This window comes from Filicampus tigris, chromosome 17, assembly GCF_054856515.1.
Source record: "Filicampus tigris isolate MCC_2025a chromosome 17, RoL_Ftig_1.0, whole genome shotgun sequence".
Taxonomy (NCBI): domain Eukaryota; kingdom Metazoa; phylum Chordata; class Actinopteri; order Syngnathiformes; family Syngnathidae; genus Filicampus; species Filicampus tigris.
The window spans coordinates 16,682,590-16,709,107 of NC_141233.1; the positions used below are offsets into that span (position 1 = coordinate 16,682,590).

General features: G+C 48.0%; 2 protein-coding genes across 6 annotated transcripts in view; one reads left to right on the forward strand and one right to left on the reverse strand.

The window, feature by feature from the left end:
- Window positions 1-26,518, reverse strand: part of LOC147133767 (pterin-4-alpha-carbinolamine dehydratase 2) — a 66,102-nt gene that overhangs the window by 26,883 nt on the left and 12,701 nt on the right. For both annotated transcript variants that reach the window (XR_015090361.1, XR_015090362.1), the window contains exon 5: window positions 14,095-14,240. The gene's annotated coding sequence lies outside the window, so the exon portion shown is untranslated. The remainder of the gene's footprint in view (window positions 1-14,094; window positions 14,241-26,518) is intronic.
- pitx1 (paired-like homeodomain 1) lies at window positions 16,516-26,343 on the forward strand. 4 transcript variants are annotated; one of them, XM_086057485.1, is made up of 4 exons: window positions 16,516-16,541; window positions 20,277-20,516; window positions 22,061-22,311; window positions 25,042-26,343. In XM_086057485.1, the coding sequence occupies exons 2-4, from the start codon at window positions 20,282-20,284 to the stop codon at window positions 25,606-25,608; spliced, it is 1,053 nt and encodes a 350-aa protein (XP_085913611.1). In that variant the 5' UTR covers window positions 16,516-16,541; window positions 20,277-20,281; the 3' UTR covers window positions 25,609-26,343. The 4 variants fall into 4 exon arrangements, with proteins under 4 accessions (XP_085913611.1, XP_085913610.1, XP_085913612.1 ...); XM_086057484.1 differs by lacking the exon at window positions 16,516-16,541 and adding an exon at window positions 19,825-20,160; XM_086057486.1 differs by lacking the exon at window positions 16,516-16,541 and adding an exon at window positions 19,825-20,276 and having other exon boundaries at window positions 20,396-20,516; window positions 25,042-26,342.

Sequence of the window (26,518 nt, forward strand, 5' to 3'; positions counted from 1 at the left end):
TCCACAAACATGGCCGACATGTTGCAACACATTACATAGACGGGGGTGAAAAAAGGGCTTGCGACTATTTTTGGAAGTTTCCCGTTTATGGCCTCCAAAATGGGCATCGGCCACAGGCGGGTAGTCGGACGGGTCCGTCACGCGGCGATATGCCCGTACGGCAAAACGGAAAAGGAGGAAAAGCCGTCGGTCCCGCAGGCGGCGATGACGTCGGCGGGTCGTGTGAGGTTTCGCCGGCCGCTGTTTTCATTGCGCTCTTTGCGTCGATGTGCGTGCGTGCGTGCGTGCGTGCGTGCGTGCGTGGGTGCGTGGCGGAGACACAAGAAAACAACAACGCCTTCCCCCGAGCCAGTGGCAAAACACAAACGCCGACTTGACGGTCACCACAATGGAATTAATCACCGTGACTCGGCTGAGTTGAGCTGTGCCCTGAAAAGTTTCACGTTCAACAAATTGAGGAAACGCAGAAATAAAAGAAAGTCGTTGAGCTCTCCCGCGAGGCTTAAACGATTGTCACCTGTCACATCAATCAGTGGACGGCAAACAACTTGAAGGGCAGAAATAAATGCAATATAAATATATACATACACTCTTACTAAATTGCGCTGGGTAAAAAAAAAGAAATGAAAAAACAACTCAAGTGACATTCCGGTCAAAAGAGTCGGTAAATTTGTTGCGCTTTGAGTTTATGACTTTATTGTATGATTATTTGGCGTTCCACAAAAATGCCGTATGAGGAAAACGGCATGATGGGAAATGCGGTTTGTTTCCTTTCAAGCGGCCGCATTCTTCAGCAAAGCAACTGACCGGCGTTGAGGTCCAATGAAGGCCAATATCCGCAGGGAAAGCGGAATATTCCGCACCGATCAATATTATTTCAGCAAAACGCTGATTGTGATGACTTATGATGAGATCGCATTTATGCGGCATGTGTAGCGCACCTCTTCAACTAAATAAAGTGCACAACTTCCCCCCCTGGCCTCTCCAGTTAATCCCCGCGTACGGCCGGGATGCTTTTATGCATTCTGCGCCAGTGGCGCTGCGCCGCACAGAAGGGCGGGGGCGAAGGGTGGGTGCGGGGGGCGGGCGCGGGGGTGCGCCGGCCTCTAAGTGCCCCCCCTGAGAGCGGCCGGGGCCAGGGAGCCGCGAGCCCGCCAATTACCCCCGCGAGTCGGCCAAACGGCAAAACGCGGTGCGCAGTTGGAGGTGACATCATGGATATGTATGACACAACGCGCTGGCGCAGCGCCGTGATTTCCCCAGGTAGCCGCGCTAAGCCCCGCACGGGGCGCGGATTTGTCTGACACCTTGTTTAACACAGACGTCAAGAAAAAAAGCAAAATCCGGCTTACAACGGGGCCTTGGACGTTCGACAGAGGTGCTCATCTCCCCGCCGCGCTTTGATTGACAGCGGGAACGCGCCGGCCGTTGACGGAGCGGCCGCCCGATGGGCTCCAGTGCAGGCAGAGCGTGGAAGGACGCCGTCCGTTGCGGGACAGTTCGACCGTGTGAATTGGACGCATTTTCTTGCCGTTTCGGTCTCGACGTAAACTGGGAGTTGTTACGCTAGGCTAAGCTAAGCTAGGCGAGGCGAGGCCAGTAGCACGGAAAGAAGCTTCTCCGGTCTAGATGCAGAAAATCAGGAAGAAAGAAAAATTGCGCCGGCCGGCCGGCATGAGGAAAAAAGGCGGGGCCAAAAACGCCATACGCCGCCTGCTCAAACGTCTCAAAGAAAAAGGCGGAGGATGAAAAGCGAGGCCGTGCACACGCATTCGGCATTCAGCTGCAAAATGGCGCGCAAAATGTCGCTTGCGGGCCACTAAGGAGACGCCAGACCAAAGCGATCGACGGAGCGTTCACGCGGGCGCGCCCTAACCCGGCCAACGGGCTTGACGCCGTGATGCCGCCCGGCCGGACTGCCGAACGTTGAATCGTTCAAGCGGACGAGTCGAGCGTCCGGTCGATATTGGCACGGCCATCGTAATTCAGATGTCGAAATACTTCCTACTTGGCAGGGTGTGTCAAATTTATTTCCACTTTGCAGCTACTTCAAAGTATTTCCTGGCAGGTAGACGGCGCCTGAGGTCAACTGTCTGACCTTTAACCTCGCAAGGAACTCCTGTCAAACTTTACAAAAACTCCCGTGGGGATTCTTCTCGTATTGCCGGCAGGTGCTTTGTCGACAATATCTTCAGCGCGCCCGTCTGGTCCTCATTTGCTTGCGAGTCTAAAGGGGCGTGGCAAATCCACGTCAATATCGTCAAGATCGTTTCAACACATTAGAAGACGAGAAGCTCCGCACGTGAAATGTTTTCATTTTCCACTTATCCCTTTTGACCTCCAGTTCTCTCTTATCTGACAAAGTGATCAAAGTTCTCACGTTATAACGTGAAACTTCAAACTTTATCATGTTAAGATTATCATGTGCGAAAATGATGATTTTAAAACGCACGGTCACATGACACGTATGCCGTTTTTTTACGTGAAAATGAACACCTTATGAAACGTATCACATACCTGTCAACTGATACGTTTTCCCCGTTTTTGGATCATTTCAAAGTGTGTATGCCAAATGTTATTTATTTGTCACTATGTAAAGTGCCTTTGAGTGTTTTTAAAGCGCTATACAAATAAAAATGGATTATTATTAAGAATTTTTGTACGGGAAAACAATAAATAAATTAAGACTCGTTTTTTTGTTAGCCCGATCTCGTCTTGCCCATTGTGGCTCTAATCCGGAGCGTCCGTCAGCGATTCCGACTGCAAACTCGGGTCGACTTTCAACGAGCTGCTTTGGCTGCTTTCCTTGGCTTGCCTTCTGGTCTTCTCGCCTGTTACACCCGCAAACAAACGACGACGGAAGATTTGGCCGACTTTGCACCTGCCAGACAAAACCAAACAAAAAGACGACCGGAAAAGCCGGCAAGTTTCCGCTCCGCAAATGATGCCGAGCGGGGGGCGGACGGTGGCTGGCTCCAAATTGGCTCGCCGAAAAGACGAGGCGGGAAGCGAGCGCGGCGCGGGTAATTATGCGGACGGCGCGGTGACATCACGGCTAAAGCCCAGAGATGGGGCTTGTTAGCGGCGAGCTCCATTAAGGCTCGCCCCTGGACGGCATCTCAATTCTCCTCCTTTGTCCTCCCGGCAGACCTAAATTGCTTTCCTCCTGACCCTCCCCAAGCCGCCTCCCGCCGCCGCCGCCGCCGCCGCCGCTGCCGCGCTCATGTATATGCATGGCAAATCCCCCGCAGACACGGGCAAATGCGCTAGCCCGGCCCAACTAAAAAGCCACGCAGAGTTTGGGTCAAGCGTTGGCCCCTCGCCGGCGTTTAATCACAGCCAGGTAGCGGCAACCGGGCGAGGCGGCTCGGGGGCGCCCAAAGGCGCCTCTCCCGCCGGCTATTATCCCGCCGTTGCGCTTGGGCCTCCTGTCTGCCGGAGGAGTCAATTAGAGGAGGTGGGAAGCTTGCAAACAATGGGAGAATGTCGCCCAACTGAAACGGACGGAATAGAAATGACCCGAGAGTCGCCCGGCGGCCGGACCGGCAAAAGTACAGGCCGGCGTCTGCCCGATGCCCGACGAGCGTTCGGCGACCTGGAAGGAACCCTCACCTGGACGCGCATTTTTCCACCTTCGCCAACAGTCGCAAATGTTCGCCCCTCGGCGGGAGACGGGCTTTAGGCCCCCCAAAAATACAAACGCTAATAGCATTCAACCGACGCCGCCAGCGTTGGCGTCGGCGGGCGGGTGCGGGCGTGACTCACAAAAGGCCGCGCGGGGGCGGAGTTCGTCCGGCCGAGCCGAACGTGACTCACCGAACCGAAGCGACGTGCCAACGTTTTCCTTCGTCAGCAAACGGCCGCTAACATTAGCATGCTCACCATTTCGTTGGATATTTCGACATCTCTTTTTTTTCCTTTTTAGCAAACAAAAGTCCACATTTCAAAGGGAGGGGGGGAAAAAACAGTTATGAGACGTAATTTACATTCTTCAAGATCAGTTCGGTTTTTGTGATAAAATCTCATATTTAATGCTCATCTATTTCCATATCAAAAGTTATGAGAATAAAGTCCTTATTTTACACAGACCAAAAGTCAACCCTACCAAAACTTTTATAACAGACAAACAGTTGTATTTTTGTATTGTATTATGCGATTGAAACATTTTTTGGTTTTTCAAGAAATAAAAATCTAATTTCACATCACATCGGTGAAATTAGTGACTTAAATGATGAGTGTATTTGGAATATTTTAAGTATTGCACGTGGTTTCTCTCTCTCTCTTTTTTTTTATAACCGTACACCAGCCCTCCAGTCTGTTTAAAAAGTAATTTTCCATAAGTTGTATTTTTTTGAAAAGGAAGGTGAATATTTGAGGAAAAAGTCAACGCCGTGGCTAACTTTTGAAGATAAATTGCCACTTTTGAGGAAAGGGCTTTTTGAAAGTGAGTCCAAGTTCCCCCTTTGAAAAAAAAAAAACCAAAACAAAAATGGCCATTTTGGGTGACCCAAGTCGCATTTTCTGCCCGTCAAGCGAAACTCGAAGGAGGAGCGAGTCCCGTCCCGCGTGCGATGACAGAGTGCAAGCCAAGACGGAAAGGTAAGCGCCATTTTGGCCTCGATGGCTGGCCTACATACCGCAAGCGTGACTCAAAAGCTCAGATCGGATTGCGCGGGCGGCATCGCTGCTGCTTCTTCTTCTCCTTTTTTTTTTTTTTTTTTTTTTTTTCATGGGTAATGGCCTGCGTTTGTTTCAACTACAGGGCTCCTTGGGAAAAAAAAATGGCATCCCAGGCGCTTGAGTGGCCGGCTTCCAGCGCGACTTGTGTTCGCGCCGACCGCACGAGACTGTTTTTTAAGCCGCGCGGCCGCACTACTGCGGCTCGCCTCGCGGTCGGCTGTAAAAAGAGGGGGCCAAAAAAAAAAAAAAAATCAAATAGCAAAGGGCTGATATTGGAGACGGGTTATTACAAGAATCTGTCTGCGTGATGAAGTGCAGATGGCGCCTGCCAACGCTTGACAGGCTACTGTCCTTCAATTACATTCCGATAAAACTGCTACTCGGCTACTCGTTTAGGAGATGCGATGAAGCAAATGGTACAAATTTGGATTTTTAAGAAAGCATACCAATACCCCAAAAATGTTGCTTTTGGGACAAAACAACGCTAGGTTTGAAGTCTTTTTTTTTGGGAAAAAAGAAACATTTTGGAGACTAGAAAAATGGGATTTTTGTCAAACAAATTTGGGGTTTTTATTTTGGGACACTTCTATTGGTAATGTTGTTTCTTTCTTTCGTCTTTAGAAGAAAACTACATTTGTTGTTTGTTTTTTTTCTACTTGAAATGATGACGACATTTTGCAAAGTTTTTCTCCATAACCAATCGCTTACCTCCAAATGACGTGAAACGTTCTAACGTGAGAATGTTCTCTTTTTAAGGTGAAACATTTCAACGTGATAAACAGCAGGCCAAAAGCTGCGACTTTCTTCTAATCATGCTCGCATTTGTTGGCGAACAAAACCTTTGTGTGCAACTTTAACGGCGTATTTACTGCCAGAAATTCCAAATTTGACAGCCTCCTTTCCGATCAAGTCTTAAGGGTCCCGTCCGATTGCGCAACTCCAAGAGCGAGCCCCTTGAACGCAGCAGCCTGCAGCCCCCTAATGGACCCTGCGGCTTGTGTGCGGCTGCTGTGCTTTTTCAGCTGCCTGTGGGAAAAGCCCGCAGACCCCCGCCCACCCGCCCCCCCCCCACTCTGTGACGAAGATGCAAAGCGATGGATGGCTCGCCGGCAGCGCCCCTCCTGGGCCACGTTTGCGGTCGCGCCCGACGCCCGCGGAACCTGAAATTATCCCAGTTTAGCCGTGTTTATTCACATTCTGTCCGGGCCGGGCCGGGACACACGATCCGCCATGAAATGTTGGCGCGCGGCGAGAATTTGTCCACTTAAGTGCGCTCGATGACACGCTCCGGGAAGGCCGGCTGGCTTCAAAGCGGCCCTTTCAAGGTCCGTTCCGGAGCCTCCGGATGGTCGTCGCGTCGTCGACGGCGCTCACGAGACACTGGCGGAGGCTGGGCGCCCGCCCCCGCCCCCGCCCCCGCCCCCGCGCCGCTTCCCAAATGGGAAGGCAATGAGGGCGCAAAGTAGCTCCGAGTCTTTCCGAGCGGAAATCCAGCCCGAAGGGCAGATTTCTCCTCAAGGCTTCCTCGGTCCGGCTAAAAGCCACGACACGTCTGAGGCGCAGCTTCCAAGGCTTGACTCAAGAGCCGCTTTGAATGTTTGCTTCAAAGTCAGAGCGGGCGACAGCGACAGTGGGCTAACTCCGTTTTGTTGTTGTTTGGAAATGGAATATTGGGCTGCCTGCTTGGAAGGATCTCATTTGGGAAGCGCGGCATATTCCCATTGGCGTTTTGTCCGTCGGCAAAGAATCAATACCTCTTGGTAACCTCAACCGTCTACCATTCGGGAATTTTGCAAATGATGCAAAAACGCAATGGTTGGCGCTTGCAAAGGTTTGACTGGCGAGCGTCCGCACGACGGAAAAACGTGGCACCGGCGTGCGCCTCCTTGTTTGGGCGGCCGGCGTCAGAGAGTTGCGGCGGATGAGGCGCGTTGACGGACACCCGTTGACGGCCGTCACTCTCGCCGCCTTAGCTGTTATGACTGCTTACAGCTTTGCCCGCTCACCACGCGTGCGTGCGTGCGTCACATCGCCTTACGTACACGGGCACATGGTTGGTCAACAGCGGGGTTGTTTTCGTCCAACTCGTGGCGACTTTTATTTCCGGGTGTTGAAAAGTACAAAAAAGGCCGCCGAAAATGGACTCGGTAGCACCGCCGGGACGACGGGAACCGCCACGCCACTTTCACCGGTTGGCGCGAAATCGGGCGGGCGCGTCCGGCGCAACAGGACGTACGCAAAAAGTCTCAAGGACTCACGCTCCAAAATGAGCAGGAAGTCAAAGCAGCCATTTTGTTTCTGCAAATTCCTTATGTTCAAAAGTGACCCAAATTCAGCCCCAGACACCGACTTGACCGAATATTTACTGTTGAGAAGCGAAAAATCGGAGCCTTTGGAGAATTTCGAATCAAAAGTGATCAATTAATTACTGATTAATCTGATCATCGATGAGTTGTCAAATAGACACACGCACAAAAACATGTTTTTGGAAATATTTTTTAGAATACAGTCAGATTATTTTTTTCTGATAAGAGGTTGTAATAATCTGACAATGGCGTCTTTTTTGTTTTTTGCCTTTTTATTACAGGAATTAAGTCATTTTTTGAGATAAGTCAATCGGAAATTTTTGGGGAAGAATAAAGAGCCCCAAAAAAATGGAGTTACAATCTTTTTTGAACACGATTACATTAAAAAAGTCATTGAAGTATTTTTTTCCACAGAATAATGTTGTTTTTGTTGTTGTTTTTTACATTTGTGTCACTTTGTCTTAATTCGAATTTTTTTACTTCTTTTGGTGGGCACGAGGGTGCGGATGCCAAAGTTATACAATAACTGACGCGGTGCAACGTATTTGACGAGCCGTCAGCAGCGCACGTCGACGCCTCGCGCTTAATGGCAGCAATTAAAGTCGTAGCAGCTTCTGTTGTGTACGCGCTTTGTCAATGAATCAGCGCCGGCTGCTGGGCACGCCCGCCGCGTGAGCGCCCGCCCCCTCCGCCCGCGCTCATTATGGGCAATTTTCTCCCGAGCGGCCAAACGCAAAGGCGACGGCCGCCGACCGTTTTGGATTGCGAAGACGGCGCTGACGAGCCTGCAAAGGTTTTCTTTTCCAGCGTTCGTTGACGACACAACAGCAAAGTGTCAATGACGGCAATTTGCCATCAACGCGCGGCATTTTCATTGTTTCCATGATTGAGGTCAAGGCTGCATACGGGCATTGCGACGGCTTCTTTGCAAATAGTTTGGCCCGGGCAAATTTACACACTGAGTATTGCCACCCGCGATTTGGCGGCGAGGCTGGCTGAAGATTGGGCATTTTCAACTACCGGCAATTTGGTTTTTGCAGAATACGTTTGCCAAAAAAAGTCACTTTTTTTCTGAGCAAAAAAAAACAAACAAAAAAAACCCCAAAAAATCGGATTGTTTCCAAGAGTAAGTAAGCTTTGAGAATAAAGCATTTTTACATATTTTATGCCTCAAAGTTTGACAGTATTGCTCACAGGCGCAGCGGTGAAGTAGTGGCACTTCAGACACTCCCGTTTGTGGGAGGCACGAGGCGTTTAGTTATCTTACACGGGTCAAAGCGACCAATCTGACGGACAGGACACATCACAAAATAGAAATGAAGACGACAACAACAACCCCCCCCCCCCCCCAAAAAAAAGGAGAGCGAGAACATTGATTGTCTCAGTCGAGCAGGAGGAGAGCACCAGCTGTGTTTATCTGACATTTGACCCCCCAGGGCCACTCCAATCTCAACAAGAGCTCGGCCTGACACACGTGCACGCACGGAGCATTACGGGACCCTCCCCAATTAAAAGACAGCAAAGGTCAGAGCAGCAAACAGACACTGCAAGTGGAGAAACGCACCTGGAGGACCAACAAAAAAAAAAACAAAAAAAAATCAACAAGCTTTTACACGATATTCAATTAAGCATGATGACGTCATCATCGTAAGCTTCAGCGGGTGCGTGATTGCTCTGACACTCGCTCATTAAAAGAACGTGCGGGCAAATTTAATGAACGCACAAACACTTAGAGACACGACACGCACACTTGGGCGCACTTATGTACAACATGAGCCACATCAAAGACGACCCCCGACCAACACCCCCACCTACCCCCCCACCCCACGAGCATTAGAGAACACGTGCATTGGCCAACACATTTGTCGTCACCTTTTGACCCTTTGTGATGACAGAATGAATGGATGATTATTCACACGCTTGAAATATTATTATTATTAGGGATGTAACGATTAATCGATTCAAAATCGACTCGTCCCCATTAATCGATTCGATTAACGGAAAATCGAGTTGGTTGAATTTATCTAGAAAATGATGTCTTGACGTTATGATGTGAAACTTCTGTTCTAACTTGAGATTGAACTTTTTTTTTTTCCTGGTGCGGCAGAAATACTCTTTCGTCGTTTCTTACCGCGATAAGTCATAGACGAAAAAAAAGCGACGTATTTTTTCCCCGAACTTTTGTCCTCCGACGCGTTTATAAGCGTGCGACCGACGGGCCTCCCGTCGAAAGGCGCGCCGCTGCTACGTGGCGCGAGTTCTCCATCTGGCTTGCGGGAGGGAAAGCCCAGGGAAAAGGTCAGAGGTGTTTTTTTTGGGGCTGGAATGGTGTCAAGTGGGGGAGGGGGGGCGAGGGAGGGAGGGAGGGAGGGAGGGAGGGAGGGAGGGTGTGTCGGGCAAGGCTGAGAGCTTTTCTCAGGTAGGTCTGCCCAAACACGACGGCCTTGTTTACCTGTCAGCTTGCGGCTTTTGTGCGGGAGACAAAGGAGGAAGGAGGCGCAGCCCGAGCTGCTCGGACCACCGGTGGAGACGCAGACGTACGCCGTGTTTGTCTTCACGCACGTATGCTTAAGCATCCTGACGCGGCCGTGCGTGCGTGCGTGCGTGCGTGCGTGCGGGGCGCACACGCATGTGACGTTTGCGTGTGTATGAAAGTGACCCGGAGTGCATGTTGTGTTTGTTGCTGGGCGGGTTTGTGTACAAATGCAAACACGTGTGACTGATTCACACTCGGGAGTAGCGGACAATGCCGGTGCCCATGCAGGTGACGTACGTGCGCGTCAAGGTTGGAATATTTCCTCAGCATAGTTCATTTTTCTCTTCTTTTTTTTTTGGATTTTTTACGATTGTTAGTTTCAGCTTGTTCTTACAGCAGGAGTGTTGATTTGTGTTCGTTTTTATCAAACGTACTTTCACTCAGTTTGAGTCTTTTTATACAGGGTCTTTTTTTCAAGTTCAAGACAAAAAAGGATCATAATGAATATGGTGTAATATAAGATCCCGCAAAATAGCATTTTCGAATTCTAGGAACTTGCTAAGACAAAACAAACGCAGGCAGGTACTGGACCATTTGTCAGTGCTCGGAGGTGAAGTTGAGCTTCGAGGGTGCAGCCAAAGCATTCATGAGATATCTGCCATTTGGGGGTGCCCGGGGTGCCCCCCCCCTGCCCCGCCCCGCCCCGCCCCAGCCTACACACGAGGGCTGCGCAATTCATCGAAATTCAATTACGATCAGCATTATTACACTCCACGATTACAAAATTGGCATCATCGTAAAAAAAAAAACGATCGTGATCCATCTTTTTATCTTTTATGCACGCCACCGAGCGGAACTGTCCGGAACAAAATATACGGGAAAAATTGCAAAACTGGCATCTTTGCACATCTAAAGGCACCACTGTGTTGTTTTGTTCATTCATGCATTGATTTATTGATCAGCGATTAGGTTTCAAATAAAAACAACTCAAAATAGAGGAAAGGGGAATGAAACAAAAAAAAAAAACAAAAAAAAAGCAGCAGCAGCCATCAAAATAAACACAGCCTTAAAACCAGTTCCTTACTTGGACGTCACCCCGAAAAAGGATTGAGCGACTATGTAAGTCAAAGAATAGTTTCATTTTTTTTTTTTTCCCCCTTCATACACGTGTTGAGATTCCGACGTGAAGGCGAGTCAAAGCTCGCCACGTGCGTGCGTGCGTGAGCTACTGTGGGAAAACTCTCTTAACCTGGGTGAAGATAACCAGAGTCGCGCTAGCTCATCCTCCTCCCTCTCCTTTACAGGCCCGGGATGCGTGCGTGCGTGCGTGCGTGCGTGCGCGCGCGCGTGCCTGCCTGCCTGCCTTATACACCTACGGTCCATGCATACCTGCATGCGTGCGTTTGGGTGCCTGGCTCGGCGTCACGGCGGTGTGGGAAAAATGCGATCATGGAACAGGAGACTGCTGAAATGACACATTGTCAAATATTCCAAATATGTTTCGGTCTGGAGGCTGTCGATGTGCAGCAGCGGTGAGATTTCAAGCCTTTGCTGGCTGCAAAGCGCTTCGAGTCAGACGGGCCGAAGCGCAGCGCACCGCTCGGCGAGTGTCAATCGCGGATATGTCGCCATAGCAACACCTGGCTTCTCACCAGCCTACTCAAAGAGAGTTGTTTCTGAACATCGCGGCAACCTGACTCGGTTGTTTTCAGCGAAACGGCGGCGATGCGCGCCACCAAAAAATGCTCCGCGTCTCCAACTTCATTCCGCAAACACGTCCTGAATACGGCAGACGCACTTCAACACCACCTGCGCAAAGATGGCGGACATGTTGCCAAAACCACCAAATGTTGCAGACGCGCAATTTCTTTGCCTCACAGCAGGATTGCCTAAGTCATTTTTGGTTTCCACTCTTTTCCCCAAACATTGAAATTGGGCATAGGCAACTGCGCCATTAGGCTTAGGCAAATGTTATTTGGCGGCAAAGCGCACTAAAGCGTAAAGCGGGCCCCCGTGCGCGGCGTGCACGCTGACTCCCGTGCTCGTGCAAAGAAGCTTTTTCCCTTTTTATCTGACCACGGAGATAAAAGTGCCAGGCCGCTATTCCCACTCGCCGTCCTCCATACCTGCAGCGCCTGGAATTTCCAGAGAAGGGCCGTAAATTGTGCGGCCGGCGCTCTCCTCTTCCCTCCTCCCTCCGCTCGCTACAAGAACAAGAAGAAGAGGAGCTCGTCGACTTCTGAAAAACACATCCATCACTTTGCTTCTAAGGGAGGATGTGGGGATGACGCCTGCCTGCCTGCCTGCGCGCCTGCGCGAGCGAGCGTGCGTGCGTGCGTGCGTGCGAGCGCGCGTGCGCGAACGCGCGTATAAATAAGTGATGGGCGGCCCGGCCCGTGACTTTGTCCAGCAACTTCCCAGATGAAATGAAACCAAAAGGCAAACGTGAGTTATGCGCCTGACCTCCTTTCAACAGCGGCTGATGTTCCGCTGTCGAGTAGAAAAGAAAAAAAAAAAAAAAAAAAAAAAAGGGCCACGCAACCAAGAAATCAAAAACACAGGAGAGCCCGGTGACACAACACTCCGCAAAGATGGCCGACGTGCTGCTCCACTTTCCACCCAAAAACAACAACAACAACAACAACAACAAAAACATAAATGTGGTGGTCAGACTTGTGTTGGTGCGTTTGCGCGTATTTCCAATGGCCAGGGTGAACACGCTCCACAAACATGGCGGATTGGGAGCAGCATGTTTCACAAACATGGCTGACATGCAGCAACTTTTCTCTCAGGCAGGCGTGCTGCGAACCTCTCCGCAAAGACGGCCGACGCGGCGCGGCGCGGCTTGGGCGCAAAAGCTCCACCGACCTGACTACTGCGGGCTAACGCCTTCCGCAAAGATGGCCGACATGGCGCAATCCTGCAAGGCATTCCACAAAGATGGCCGCCAGACGACAACACGCTCGTTGGTGGTGTAACGCCTGAAAAATGTGCTGAGTGCTGGCCTGCGCGCCGCAAACGTTGCGGTAAGGAGTCCGTGTGGTAATCACCAGTCGTTTTATGAGGGCCTCTTGAAAGGAAATTCTCTGAGTTGCACTTCTCAAGTTAGAGGGAAAGGGAGAAGAAGAAAAAAAAAAAAAAAGAGGGACTGCAATGTAATGCACCTCAAAGGATGGAAAATTGGCCGCGGCCCCTATTCGCTTTCAGACCAGAAACGGTCTGAAACGGAGAGGAGCGGCGCATAGCACAAATGCTAATGCTAAACGAGGCTGCTAGGAAGAAAACGGGCGTTGTCGTGGCGCTCCAATGCTAAGCGACTGAAGTTCATAAGCATGCGGCTTCATAGTGAAACCATCATTTCTTATTGGAAAGTCTGCTTTGCGTCGCTCAGCTCTTTGAAGCTAGTGAGAAAATGTTTTCGGGGGTTTTTTTGTGGCTCTGAAAATGAGTTCAGTTTCAAGGAGGCCCTTCATAAAAACAGGAATGCTCATCAAGCCAAGTTCATGCTAAGTGAGGCTGCGAGTAAAACTGCTGCTAGCTTTGCTGTGTAGCTGCGCTGCTAAACAACACGAGTCGATGCGCAACCTAGCCACTACCAAAAAGATGCTTTGTTAACACGTCGTCTTGAATACACGCTAAAACGTCAAAAACGAGCTCGTGCTAAGCAAGGCTGTTTGGGAAACGATGATTTGTTAGCGTGTGGACTTGAACGCGGGTGAAACGAACACAAGCTAATGCTAAATGTGATATTCTAGTCGAAAAAATTAAAAAAAAGTTTGTCAGCAGGTTGACTTGAAGATAAGCACTAATGCGACAAACACACGCTAATGCTAAGTCGCCAAGTCAGACGAGGTTCTCGGATGCTAAACAAGCCCAGCTAATTCGAATGCTACAGTGGAGGAAGGGACTTTTGAGTGACCTTATTTTGACAGATTTTTCAAAACGCCATCAGATTTTTTTTGGACCGCATGAATAGAAGCGGGGGGATTATTTTAAAGGGCCGGCGCGGCGCAACACGATCCCGTAAATCGCCGCCGTAAATCTCGCGGGGGCTCATCCCGCCTCTGCTGCCGTTGAGGCCAGAAGCGGCCAGATGTTGAAAACAATTCATCAAGGCATGATCTGAAGAATTTTGATCGCGGAAAGGGGAGGATGAGCCCGACAAAAGACAGCAAAAGAAGAAAAAAAACGCATCCTTTAATCCTGTCGGGAATTTGTTGGTAAATGCAAAACAAACTCGCGGTCATGCCGACGTTAAATCTTTCGTTACGCGGAGGGAGGCGCCGAAACAAGAAGATGGCGCGATGTGAGCGTTATTTAGTTGGTTGACATCGACTACACGTCTAGAAAGGACAAAAACGAACACATATTCCATTTGGCATGAAGTATTCCCCTCCGCAGTCTCCAATTGGCTGCGGCGGCCCTCAGTGTGCAACTTTACCATGGCTATTTGTTAGCGTCTTGCTACCAGTGAGTCAGTCAATGTGGCGTTAACTCACAGTGTGATACTCCACAACCTCCACTTGACTGCGGCAGCCCTCATTCTCATCATGGAGAAAATCTGTCTCCCTACTATCGTTGTTTGCTAGCATCTCACAACAAACTGTTGCATTCAATGTGGCATTGACTTACAATTAGCTTGCGGTGTGATAGTCCTCATTCTCCACTTGGCAGCAGTGGTCCACTGTCTCCTCTTGGATAGAATGAGTCGCCGCTCCGTCGAGGAGATCCTCGTTCTCCTCCATTTTGTTCGGTTGTTAGCACATGGTTTTCCGAGTCTAGAAATGACAAAAATAAAGACGTGCATTACTATCATGCTACACAATTTCCACTTGGCTGGCACTGCCCACAGTCTCCTCTCCAATAAAACGCTTCTGCATACAAGACTCTCCTCCATGACTGTTGCTGTTTGCTTGAGTAAGAGTCGTTTCGCTACGACCAGTGCACTCAATACGACATGGACTTCAAGGTTACTCGCAGTACTATTCGCAGCAGCCCACAGTCTCCTCTCGGATAAAATGAGTCTCCGTACGGGGCTCTCTTGTTGCCGTTTGCCACCATGGCGCAACATCACCGCCCGCCACAAAACTCTTCGCAAATGCTCAAATTTGCATGCGCTTAGCTCGCCGTTTTCTACCCCGCAGCCCGCAGTCTCCTGACGGATAAAAGGCTCCTCTTTACGAGGCTCTCTCATTGCCGTTTGTTACAAAGTTGCTCATTTTTGGCCATTTGAGCCTATTTTTTCCAGAAGAAAAAAAAAAAAAAACGAAACAGCCAAATGAAGAAATCTTTTGTTGGGGTGCTGTTGTTTACCAGTAATTACTCACAGACACACACACACACACACACACACAGCCGCTAAAGGGCCGAATAATCCCTTCACCTATTTGCACGGGGGACAGACGAGTAGGCCTCACCTTCAGGGTAGTACTTAACTCCTGTAGCCACTCGTTGAGTAATCGCAGTATTGCAGCTGCCTGCTAATTACCTCTGTGTGTGTGCGTGTGTGATTATGTAGCAATGCAGGCCTCACAAGTAGTCAATGGCGATGTGGAGCAGATGAGCAACCAGCGCCTGCCGCTGCCACCGTGCACACCATGTGCCCGCCTTGCCTTTCACCCGCATTTCTGCCGCATTTGCGCCGTGCGCGTCACGTTCATTTGAAGGACAACGCTCGTGCGGGTCGGTTGGCTTGCTGCTTTACGGAAGACGTTCTTGGCCGGTAAACGACACCGAAGCAACTTGCAGCTTCAGACAAAACAAAACAAGAAAAATGTAAAAATGCCATTTTGTCACTTCTGCCGACTGAACATGAGGTCACAACAGCTCAGGGCTCGGATAACGACCAATCATGGTCCATGCAGCTTCAGAAAACAGGTCAGCCATGATTGGTCGTTATCTGAGCCCTGAGACACTTCCATGTCATCTTCAGTCCACACAAGTGACAAAATGGCCGCCCCCTGAGATGACTAAAAGTGGGTGCATTTTGCTGCTTCATTTATATTCCACAAACACAATGTGGATCTGAATGCCGCGTTAAAGCCAGTGGGCTTGCATAGAACATATTCTGGAAAAAAATATATGTTTGGGTTGACTTCCCCCTTTTAGAAGCGCAGGAGGACATTTTTCCATTGAATGAATGTGGAGACCATCTCGATGAGGAAGGTGAGGATGATGATGATGGCGAGAATGGGGCTAGGGGGGGGTCTGTGACGTCACTGCACGGCGAGGGCGCGCAGCCCCAAGAAAAGCGACGAGCCGACGCACACGCTCCAAAGCGGACAAGTCGATGCACGTGAACGCACCACCGTGTGGATTTGACGCGCATGGGGGAAGGCTGATCTTACAAATACTTCTTCCTTTATTTATTATTAGTATTATTATTTTTTATTTTTTTTTACGCTTCTGCTGGGAGCCACGCAACCGGTAAGGACCAAGCATATTAACGGGCCCTTATAGCCTCCATTTTAAATGTAATCCATTTTAAACAGGATTACATATTTTTCTAAGGTGTATTTCAGTACGTTTGGGACGTGCGAATGTTGGTGGAGTGGAACATATTGTTAAAACGAAGAGATCTTTGGCAGTGACTAAAACAGTCGTGTGAGCGAGCGAGCGAGCGCGCGTTCGTGCGTGTGCGTGTGCGTATAGTCTGACAATGAAAGCGTTTGTTTACTAATGCAAAACAGTGTTGGAATTTATGGCAATTTATTGTTCGTCGTTCTAACTTAGAAAAAACCATCACATCTGCCCTGCACGATCCTTCAATAATATGCGTGTAACATTTCGGGGTGCTTTGCGCATCGTTGCACACAATTTCAACCCAACGGAAACATTCAACAGACGAATTTTGGTGTTATTTTCATGGATTCCAACGTGTTTTGATTTCTTTTCTTTTTTTTGTTTTTTTTTGTTTTGTTTTGTTTTCCAGGCAGCTGGATTATGGAACTGAATGTCATCTCATGCGTGGGCGCAGGTACGTGTCGAGTGCTTTGGTGACGATTCCAATGAGATGCAGCTGCACGCCTAGTCAGCAGCATTACACGAAGAATCCATTTAGGATGCTGACACGCGCAAAGGTGACGAGACGACGAGCCCAAATGTTCTTTTCGCCTCTCGCTGCTCTTTTAAAAGCGCATTTGGCACACATACGGATTTTGATCGCACAGAGTTGTGCGTACAGGGAAGACCGGGAGAGAAAATCCTTTAAAACTTCGAATAAAAAAAAAAAAAAAGAATCGATAATCCTTATTCCCATAAATAAGATTTCACTTTGTTCTTTCAAACTTGTAAGAACACCCAAAAGGTATATCCATACCAACAATTGTTTACAATCTTGACTGCAAACACAGTCAACATTTTCTGTCATTTTCCCCTCAGTTTTGCGCTCATTTGGAGTTGATTTTTCCACCTGTCGACAACGCTGTCAGGGAAGAAAAAAAAACGATCACCAAGGCAATAATCAGCTGTGTCCTTCTCTTGTTACGCGCCGAGCGGGCTCCACTTTCCGCCGAGTGCTTCTCGCGCTTGTTTGGAACATTTTTTATTTACCTTTTGTTTTTTGCCCGAGATGCGCGCGAGGCCTTTTCGCTTATTTGCACTTCTCGGCCCGCAGCGCCGACCGAAAGGCTTTTCGAAGCCATCCATCACACGCCAAGTGGGATGCGGGAGCGCGAGGACTGCAGGGAGGCCGACTGTTTACATTTGCGCCCATCTATCAGCCGGCAATAAGCGCGGGAGGCGAAACAAGTCTTGTCAGCCCCGCAGGAGGAGGACGAGGCGAGTCATTAAGTGGAAGGGCTACAAAAGCGACGTCATCTGTCGCGCTAGGATGGATCCAAATGCAAAAAGATGACGCAATCTCACTTGAAATCGGAAGTTTACGGTGGATTGGGCCGTGCGCAAAATCACCCTGGTGGTCGCTTTTGAGAGCCCTGGCGTCATTTGGACGCGGAGTGATTGTTGACAGCTAGCTTGTCGTGCATTGAAGGGCCTTCGGGCGGCACTTTTCCGGTCCGACGGCATGGGATCTCATTTTGAAAAAAAAAAAGCCAAAGTCTTAACAAGAGGAGTCGTGGCGCCGATGACAAGCCCAGTCGATGCACGTTGACCTCACGCACACGCAATTGCCTGGTCTGGTGGGGTGAAGTGACGCTATTAGCAAGATGGTGCCTTCAAAGGCTGTTGTGTAAAAATGGACGTATCGCGCATCAAATTCAAATAAAGCAGTGCGTGCATTTATGGAATTGCTGCAGTGGTTCTTTATAACTTTTTACATCAGCCCCAAAAGTAATTGTCTCTCTAAGTACAAACAAGGAACATCCAAATACAAAAGTAGGCCTCAATCGTTCTCAAAAACAAGACCCTGTTGTAGTCCTAAAAGTGGAGCATTGCAAGAAAAATGGTTTCCGTGAATAAAATCCAAGAGTGGTGAAATTATTTTATAGGGACGTATGGATAACATTGCTATAAATTCAAAACATTCATAAATGAGGCCACTTGTTGCCATGCAACTACAGGAGATGGCGGCGGTGCTTTCAATGACAGTTTGACGAAACTGGACGTCTATAAAGATGCGGGTCGGACGGAAAGCCACATGGAAATGTTGCATTTAGTGACTGTTCAATACAATCCGATTAACATAGCATTACTTAAATTTTTTTTTTTTTTAAAGTCACGATGAGTTCAATGTAATAAAAAGTACTCAGACGGTGCAATCAATGACCTACATATTGTCAACTGTCAAAAGGTCGGCTGAAATGAAATAATCAAAGACTGCACACAGGAGTCAGGTGCGTTCAATGGCTGTTCAATAAAATAGGATATATGCCATCTTAATGCTTCTTCACCCCCCCCCCCCAAAAAAAGAAACAGGTCACAATGAGTTCAAAGTAGTCATAAAAAAGTAGTTAAAAAGAAAGGCCCCATCTGAACGCTGCATTCAAGGACGGCCCGATAAAAACGGCCCAGACGGCAAGTGAAAGACATAAACGGACAACAGCACATGAGTCAGGTCACTTGGAAATGTTGCATTCAGTGACCGTTCAATAAAACGGGATAGATCCAAGCTCCAGCCTGGGATTTACTTGTACAAACAGCAGGTCACAACGAGTTCAACGCAGTCATAAAAATAAATAAAAAAGTTGTAAAAACAACATCTAAGGAGGAGCGTTCAAGGCCCGCTCGATCAAATTGGGCACTCTGACGTGAGATCTTGACGTCACATGCTAATTAATAATTATTCATACATCAACAGCACCACGTGTTGTCATGGAAGAGGAGGCGGAAGGGGCTGCATTCAACTACAGTGGGACAAAATAGGAAATCGAAAATGATTGGCACACGTTAACGTTGCGTTCAAGCGCGCCGAGATTACAAGTATGATCGGAGTCGTAAAATAAACACTTGGTGCTCATTTTTCCCTCAACAGGATTTGGAAGAGCTGCAGTCATAGGAGGCTAAAAAAAAGAAGTGATTATTACGCAAAAATAAGGATTTATGCTAGGCTAGTCGTGCATTTGTGGATATTTGGGCACCCTGATGCAAACGTGAAAAAAATGAAAAATAAACACGTACAAAACTCGAATGAACATTTATAGTAAAACAATGGCTACGTTACAAAATTGATCTACAACTTGCGACGATGAAGAGATTTTTCCTGAAAGAGGTTAGTGAGGCTTGTGGTGCGTTCGCAAGAAGCAGACATTTGGGCAAGCGGATGTAAACGCGAAAACAAATCATATTTGAGCATTCAACGTCAACATGTCCCGAAAAAAAAAAACGTTTGGAGACGGGCTCGCTGCTCTTGAACATAAATGAAGACAAATGAAAACATCATTCTTTTGAACATACACGAACACAAATCTTCCTTCCTGGAAGAAGGCAAGTGACGCATTCAAGGACGGCTGGAGAAAATTGGGAAAAAAGCCAGCCTTGACCCTGCTGGCATTTATTGGGCTGATTGTTTTCTTGTTCGACAAAAAGGTCAACTCTAGGCGATAACACGGGCAGGCAAACACCCACGCACGCGCCCACGCGCACGCGCCTAGCTCATAGGATGCTTTTTCTATCGACTGAAGAGGGAAACAGTAACCGGGCAGGCCCGTTTGGAGGGCAAATGTTTGCTCAGCTCAGCACATACACGCTTATATACAGCCCGTGTGGCGTGGCGTGGCGTGGCTGCGTGGGTGTACTATTGCTCTGCACACATTACAAACATGCCTGCACTGACCCAAAAAAAAAAAAAAAAAAAAAAAAACTCGCGTTGCATCGGAATGGCAGCGTTTTTCATGTGGATTCTGCGGGTGAATCCACATTTTTTCCCGAGACGTTGCGTGGGAGTATTTGTATTCCACGGCACTTTAAAAAAAAAAAAAGTTGCTGATTTGCGCGTTGCACACTTTTAGGTCTAGCCTGGTGACGTCACGCTCGGGGCAGGCTCAAGTGTGGGCGGGGCAGCGTGAATTGGGTCCCACGCAACCCGCAGCTCAACCTTCTTCTCCTTCACTGTGGTCACGACTCGCGTGGACCGAGCTGCAGAGAAGAGAATTGCTACAAGTTGCCCATTTCTCTTTTGTTGTTGTTGTTGTTGTTGTTGTTTTTTTAGGACTCTAGTGGAGCTTTTGTCTCTCCTTCCCTCCCATGTCGCCGCGCGTGTCCGCTTCGGCGTGGACTCGTCTGCGCCTCGCTTCGTCGGACGTACGCGCGCGCGGCGCATGCATCTGCATCTGCATCTGCATCTGCATCTGCATCTGCATCTGCATCTGCATCGCGGGACTGACTCGTCTGCATCCCTCCTTGTGATCTCGTCCAAGGTGTCATGAATTTGGAGAGACTCTCCGAGGCCGCAGCGGCGGCGGCGCGGGCCCACGCCAACCCCAACCCCAACCCGAACTCGAACCCACCTCCTCCTCCTCCTCCTCCTCCCCCCCAGGCGTCACGCGACGTGGGCCCCGCGTTCCACTTGCATCCCAGAAGCTCCAACGTCAACGCGAGCGCTCGTGGGGGGACTTTGGAGCACTCGAGCAGCGAGTCTTCGGACGCCGAGTTGGCAGGTACGCGTGCCGAATAGTTGCACAAGACGTCACCGGGCACGTTTTTTAAGACTACCTTCGGGAAAAAAAAAAGGGACATTGCATTGAAAGAATATTAGAAGTGACGCCTGCTAAGAAATGTGCTTTAAATGAGTTTTTGGGAGGGTTGGGGGCAGTTTGGTGACAAGTTCCGGGTTGATGATGACGTCGTTTGTCAAGCGTTTTAGATTTGGGGGCAGAAAAAAAAAACCACAATGAAATATAGAAAACGTTCGTTTATTTGAATTTAGTTGCGTAAAAGTTGACAATGACAATATTAAGGAGGTTTTTTTGAAAAGTACTACAGCCAACATCTTACATCGCCAAACAAACAGTGTCGTTTAAAAATGACCACGCATTCGCTTCATATTTTTGGGGGGCGTCAAATATTTATTTTTGACGACTGCCTGAAAAAATGTTGGCAAATGTGCTTTTAACGGCATTTAAATGCAGTTTTGCAGGCAGCGTAAAACGCACATGAGGGAAAAAAATCGTAAGAGGGATATTAAAGTGTCCGTTTAAAGAAGGCGGAGGTCATTTGACACGATTTTGTTTTTTTTCATGGTCGGGGGTCGTGCATGCGTAAAAGCTGAAAATGCTTCTTTTGATTGCATCTTTTCACGGCACATTTGGAAGTAGCAAAAAAGGTTTAGTCAATGGAGGAGGCGTCATGTCGTTTTTATTTTCTATCCGACTTCATGAAAACTTGTAAATGCAAGTATTTGCAAAACATTTGAATGCGCAATCAACAAATAGATTTGTTCGGTTAAAAGAAACAGTCCTTTCAATTTGAGTGTCGTTTTTGCAGCCACATTCAAAGCAAAGTCAATTCAAAACAAATGCAGTTCTGTTTACAGTATATAAAAAGTCTCACGCTATTGTATGAGTGGACTCACGCAAAAGAGAATTGTCCGCTCATTTCATTTCATTTTTTTTCAGTTTAGTTTTCTACAGCAACCTGCAAAATAAACCGCGCTCGCGTTGCAATATTTCAACGCGTTTAATATTGGAAAGAGGAGTGCAGAACCGTATTCCTGAATTGGGAATCAAGACAAGCTTTGCGCGTGCATGTTGACAAGACATTTCAGTGCATTTCAGAGCGGTCGTTTGTTTCAAACCGGCAACAGCATTTTAAAAAAATACAAGTTGATATTTGAAATATGGAAATATTGTTTACCTTCCTAAAAACTCAACTTTTTGGGGGGGGCATACACCATTTTTGTATTTCTTCTATTGCACGATTCATTCATTCAAAAAGACAACGACACTAACTTGCACATTTGCACTTTTGATTTGTATTGTAAGGAGGACAACCGGCTGCTCCTTTTTGTGTGTGTGTGTGGGGGGGGGGGGGGGCGCGGGGGTGCTTAACCTTTGCGCGTGTTGCCTTCTTGTCAGGCCTCCAACAGACGCTTGCAAGATAAGCTCAAAAAGGGGGGGGAAAAAAGCAACAAGTCGATGTCCATCATTGTGCTCGCGGGATTTTGACGTTTGTGTGTTTTGTTTTGTTGCACGCACGCACGCAGCGGAGAAGGAGCGCGCCGGCGTGGGCGACCTGCGCGGCGTGGGCGTCGCGGGCGACGAGGCGCTGGCGGGCGGCGGCGGCGGCGGCTGCGACGACGCGGCCAAGAAGAAGAAGCAGCGGCGGCAGCGCACGCACTTCACCAGCCAGCAGCTGCAGGAGCTCGAGGCCACCTTCCAGCGCAACCGCTACCCCGACATGAGCACGCGCGAGGAGATCGCCGTGTGGACCAACCTCACCGAGGCCAGAGTCAGGGTCAGTCCACTTGACACGTGCATGCATGCGCGCCAACGGCCGCTTGTTTTTGGGGGCCTCGCAAAGAAGAAGAGAAGGAAGGAGGTCGCCGAGCGCGTCGCTTGAGCGAGCGAGTGCGCGGCGTTGCTGTTCGTTGCATTTGGACAAACAAACAAAAAAGCGTGCGTGTATCATGACGATTTGGGGGATGCAGGGTATTTATTGACGGTACAGAAATAGCATTCATGATAAAGCTGTTATTGTATATATATATTTTTTTTAAAGGCTGAGGCAAAGCGTGCGTAAAAGTGCCCTCCAAAGTTGATTTTCTTTTTAAGTGACTTAAAAATAATTGTTTAATTGTAAATGTTTTTTCGCAGTTAAGAGGCATAACGAACAACGTGTCAAATGACAATTTGGGGGACAAACAACATTCATGCTGATTTAATTTTTTTTTTTTAAATAACGTGCTTTGACTCAAATTAAAAACCGGGTTGAGGCCGTGTGTCAAAGTGCGCTACAAAGTTAAAAATGTTGGGGACATTACATTACTTTTTTTTGGGCGTATAAAGTGTGGGTAAAGTGTTCAAAATGACGTCATGTTAGCCATTTTGGGGAGGAATATTTATAAGCCTATAGTCAACGCGCTATACATATTTTGCACTAAGTCTCAAGGTGGACTTTGAGCGGGGAAAAAAATAATTCAAGAGGAAAGTTGCACGAAGAGTCATTTGAGCGTCTGCACTTTTTCCTGAGTCGCTAAAACACATGTCACCAATTCAGGACAATTCCCATCAACAATTTGCGAACGTTTGTGCCTGCATCGGTCGCTCGCCAGATAATAAAAAGCTGTTATGTCACGTTCACACACACACACACACACACAAACTGAAATATAAAAGGGAATAAAATGTGCAAAGACTCAGCGGTCACTTTATTAGGTACACGTTGCGTCACGAATAATGACGTGTTTTTTTTTTTGGTTTCTATTTCAACATGCCTAAATGTCGCCATATTTCACTTCAATTTGACATTGAGGGGAAAAGGACAGCGAGTGCGTTTTTTTTGTTGACGTCAGCATAAGCAGACGAGGTTGCGCATAATCATAATAATTACAAATGAGCACAATATTTTTCATTTCTATTTCAAGTAGCAGGCCGACGCTCGTTTCGTCGAAGGAGGTCACACAAGATCAACTTTTGCTCGCTGAGTGTTTTGCTTTTTTATCCCCAAAGTCCAAACAAGTTTTAACCGAAAGCAGCTGCGCGTTCAAATGTGTTTTATTGTTGTTTTTCGTTTTTTTTAAGAGCAACCAGCAGCTATTTATCTTCTTTTCTACAATAAGCCACATTTGTAATTGTGCTTCAAATGATTTTTACTTGACTTCAATCTGCAACCTATAAGAAACACGAATAGAAAAGCTTTTCTTCAACGTTTTTTTTTTTTTTTTTCTTTTTGGAAGGGAGAGACAAAAACGACTAATAAATAAATAGTGTTTTAGCCTGCACAGCACTTGCGCTAATGAATTGATGATGCTAACATACACACTCATGTTGGGTTGCTGATTTATATGCTGTTGAAAAAAAAAAAAAAAGTGTTCAAAAAGTGGCCGGCTGCATTTCAATCCGACAGCATCAAAGTGAGGCCAACTAAATTGGTATATTTGGAATTTATTGGCTGCAGTTGGTTTTAAGAGCTGCTGAAGGTGCAGTCAAGCTGTTTTCTGTTGAATGATTGCCAAATAATGTGCCTCCACGTTTTCACTGGCGTTGGCGTTCCCAGGCTTGCACTCATGCATCAAATGCACATTTTGTCAGCGTGGACAATTTAGACGACATTTATGACTTCCCCAAAAAATAATGATAACTTCAAGGTCCAGAAAACGTAAACGCGTCCGGTATCTAATATTGCCTATTTGGATTTGTCGATTTGGCCGCACGTCCAGCCGAAATATTAGGAACCGCGAGAAAAAGTTGATTCAACAAGAGCATACACCTCGAACGACAAAAATAATTGTAATGCTGAGATTTTTACAGTATATTGGCAGGCCAGGTGTACCTAATCAAGTGACCCAACGAGACAATTTCCAGGTCAAATGTGCAATCGCGAGTGTACCCCATCAAGTGAGCATTTGCATAATGTGAACGTGTCACGTGCACGTCATCAATTCTTCATTTGGGCTTTAGAATGTGGTGTACCTAATCATATATTTTGAAAGTGAGCACGTGCAGGTGTACCCAATAAATTGAATTTTTTTTTTTTTTTTTTTTTTTAAGATATGCAGAATTAGACATTCGGGAGTGGGGGGGAGTTATATTCATAATATTGAAGTTAGCCTTCGCATTGACCAAATAAAGTGAAATGCACATTTTGGGATATTCTTTTTTTAAGGGTCGCACATGTCTTAACTTTTTGTGGGGCGTACGTGTGATTTTTAAAATGAGCACGTGCGTTTTCAGGCGTACCTAATAAAGTGGCGATGAAGAGTTTGGAAAACGGTTTTCCATTCTCTGACATGAGTTCGTTTTTTTTCATTTTTCTTTTTCGAAGGGAGCACGTGTTTGCAGGTGTTACGGGTCAAATGCATTTTTTCTTTCGGTGTAGCATTTTTGGGGCTAGTAGGCTACAAATGCATCACGTGTACATGCGAGTCGCCGTTTGGGAGTAGCGTGTGGAGCATGATTGGATTGGATTGGATTGGATTGGATTCTTGTTCAATTTTGGAGTGACATGCACCGCGGCTGCTTGCAGGTGTGGTTCAAGAACCGGCGCGCCAAGTGGCGCAAGCGCGAGCGCAACCAGCAGATGGACCTGTGCAAGAACGCCTACCTGCCGCAGTTCAGCGGCCTCATGCAGCCCTACGACGACATGTACCCGGCGGCGGCGGCCGCCTACACCTACAACAACTGGCCCAACAAGAGCCTGCACGGCCCCAAGAACTTCCCCTTCTTCAACTCCATGAGCCCGCTGACGTCGCAGTCCGTGTCCATGTTCTCGCCGTCGCCGGCGCCCATCTCCAGCATGAGCGTGCAGGCGGCCGCCATGTCGGGCATGGGCGGCCCCCCGCCGCCGAGCCTCAACAACATCGGCAACCTCAACCCGCCGGGCCTGAACGCCGCCGCCGGCATGTCGTCGCCGGCGTGCCCGTACGCGGCGGCGGCGGCGGCGGCGGCGGGCGGCTCGCCCTACGGCGTGTACCGGGACAACCCGGGCCTGGCCACGCTCAGACTCAAGTCCAAGCAGCACCACCCCACCTTCGGCTACGGGGGCCTGCAGAGCCCCGCCTCGGGCCTCAACGCCTGCCAGTACAACAGCTGACCCGGCCACGGCGCCGTTGCGCAACCGCTCGTGACGTCACGCGCCGCTCCGCCATGACTCGGACACTTGTTACGCTGTACAGACGCCACATGTAAATATAGACACGCTTAACATGGACAAGAGGGGGCGGGGGAGGAGGAGGAGGAGGAGGGGGGGGACTTCTATCTTCGTGCTTGCTTGCTGCCTTTAGAGGAATTCAAAAGAAAAGCTTCCATTTCGACGAAAAAAAAAAAAAACGAGATAGACAAGCTTGCCTGTGCGTTGTGTGTGATTTTTTTTTTTTTTTTTTCTTTCCGTCCAAAGTGTTTGTAGAAGGCGGGGGTGTTTTTCGTGCGATTATGTGCACAAGCCGCAAAAATGTGTACGACAAAAGAAAACGGTTGTTGTCATTTGCTTGAATAAAGTGCAAAAAGAGGAGGAGCTACGTTGAAGAATCCGCCCAAATCGGACATCAATTTCATATTCAGTATAGTGCACATCACATTTGCATTAAACAGGATGGCTTGTCATCTCACAAGATACTCCAAACAAATCAAAAAGTAAAACAGAAGGAAAGCATGCCATATTTCCGAGGTGCTCGTGAAGTAGCCTAATCTAATCAATGAGTCATTGATACCCTATCGGCGCTAGACTGATATTGATTGTGTGTTTTAGCTGATAAACTGCAAGTTGGGATTAGCCACATATAAGAAGAATAAAAAACGATTTGATGCTCATGAGAAGATTTATGATTAAAATAAAAGGCCGATGTTTGATTACACACGCACAGATTTAGTGAAGTCGTGTCACGGAAGTCTTTACGTCATGAAATTAATTCTCAAACTATTTTTGGAGGTCAACGTGCAGCTATGAAATTAAATAAATGTTTATTTCCGTTTCATTTTAATTGCTCAGTCCTCAAAAATAGTGT

Excerpts from the sequence above, each read along its gene's own strand:
- pitx1 (XM_086057485.1), top strand. The coding sequence starts at position 20,282 with ATGAATTTGGAGAGACTCTCCGAGGCCGCAGCGGCGGCGGCGCGGGCC. Across the intron at positions 20,517-22,060 it reads TTCGGACGCCGAGTTGGCAG|CGGAGAAGGAGCGCGCCGGC; the intron begins GTACGCGTGCCG and ends GCACGCACGCAG. Across the intron at positions 22,312-25,041 it reads TCACCGAGGCCAGAGTCAGG|GTGTGGTTCAAGAACCGGCG; the intron begins GTCAGTCCACTT and ends GGCTGCTTGCAG.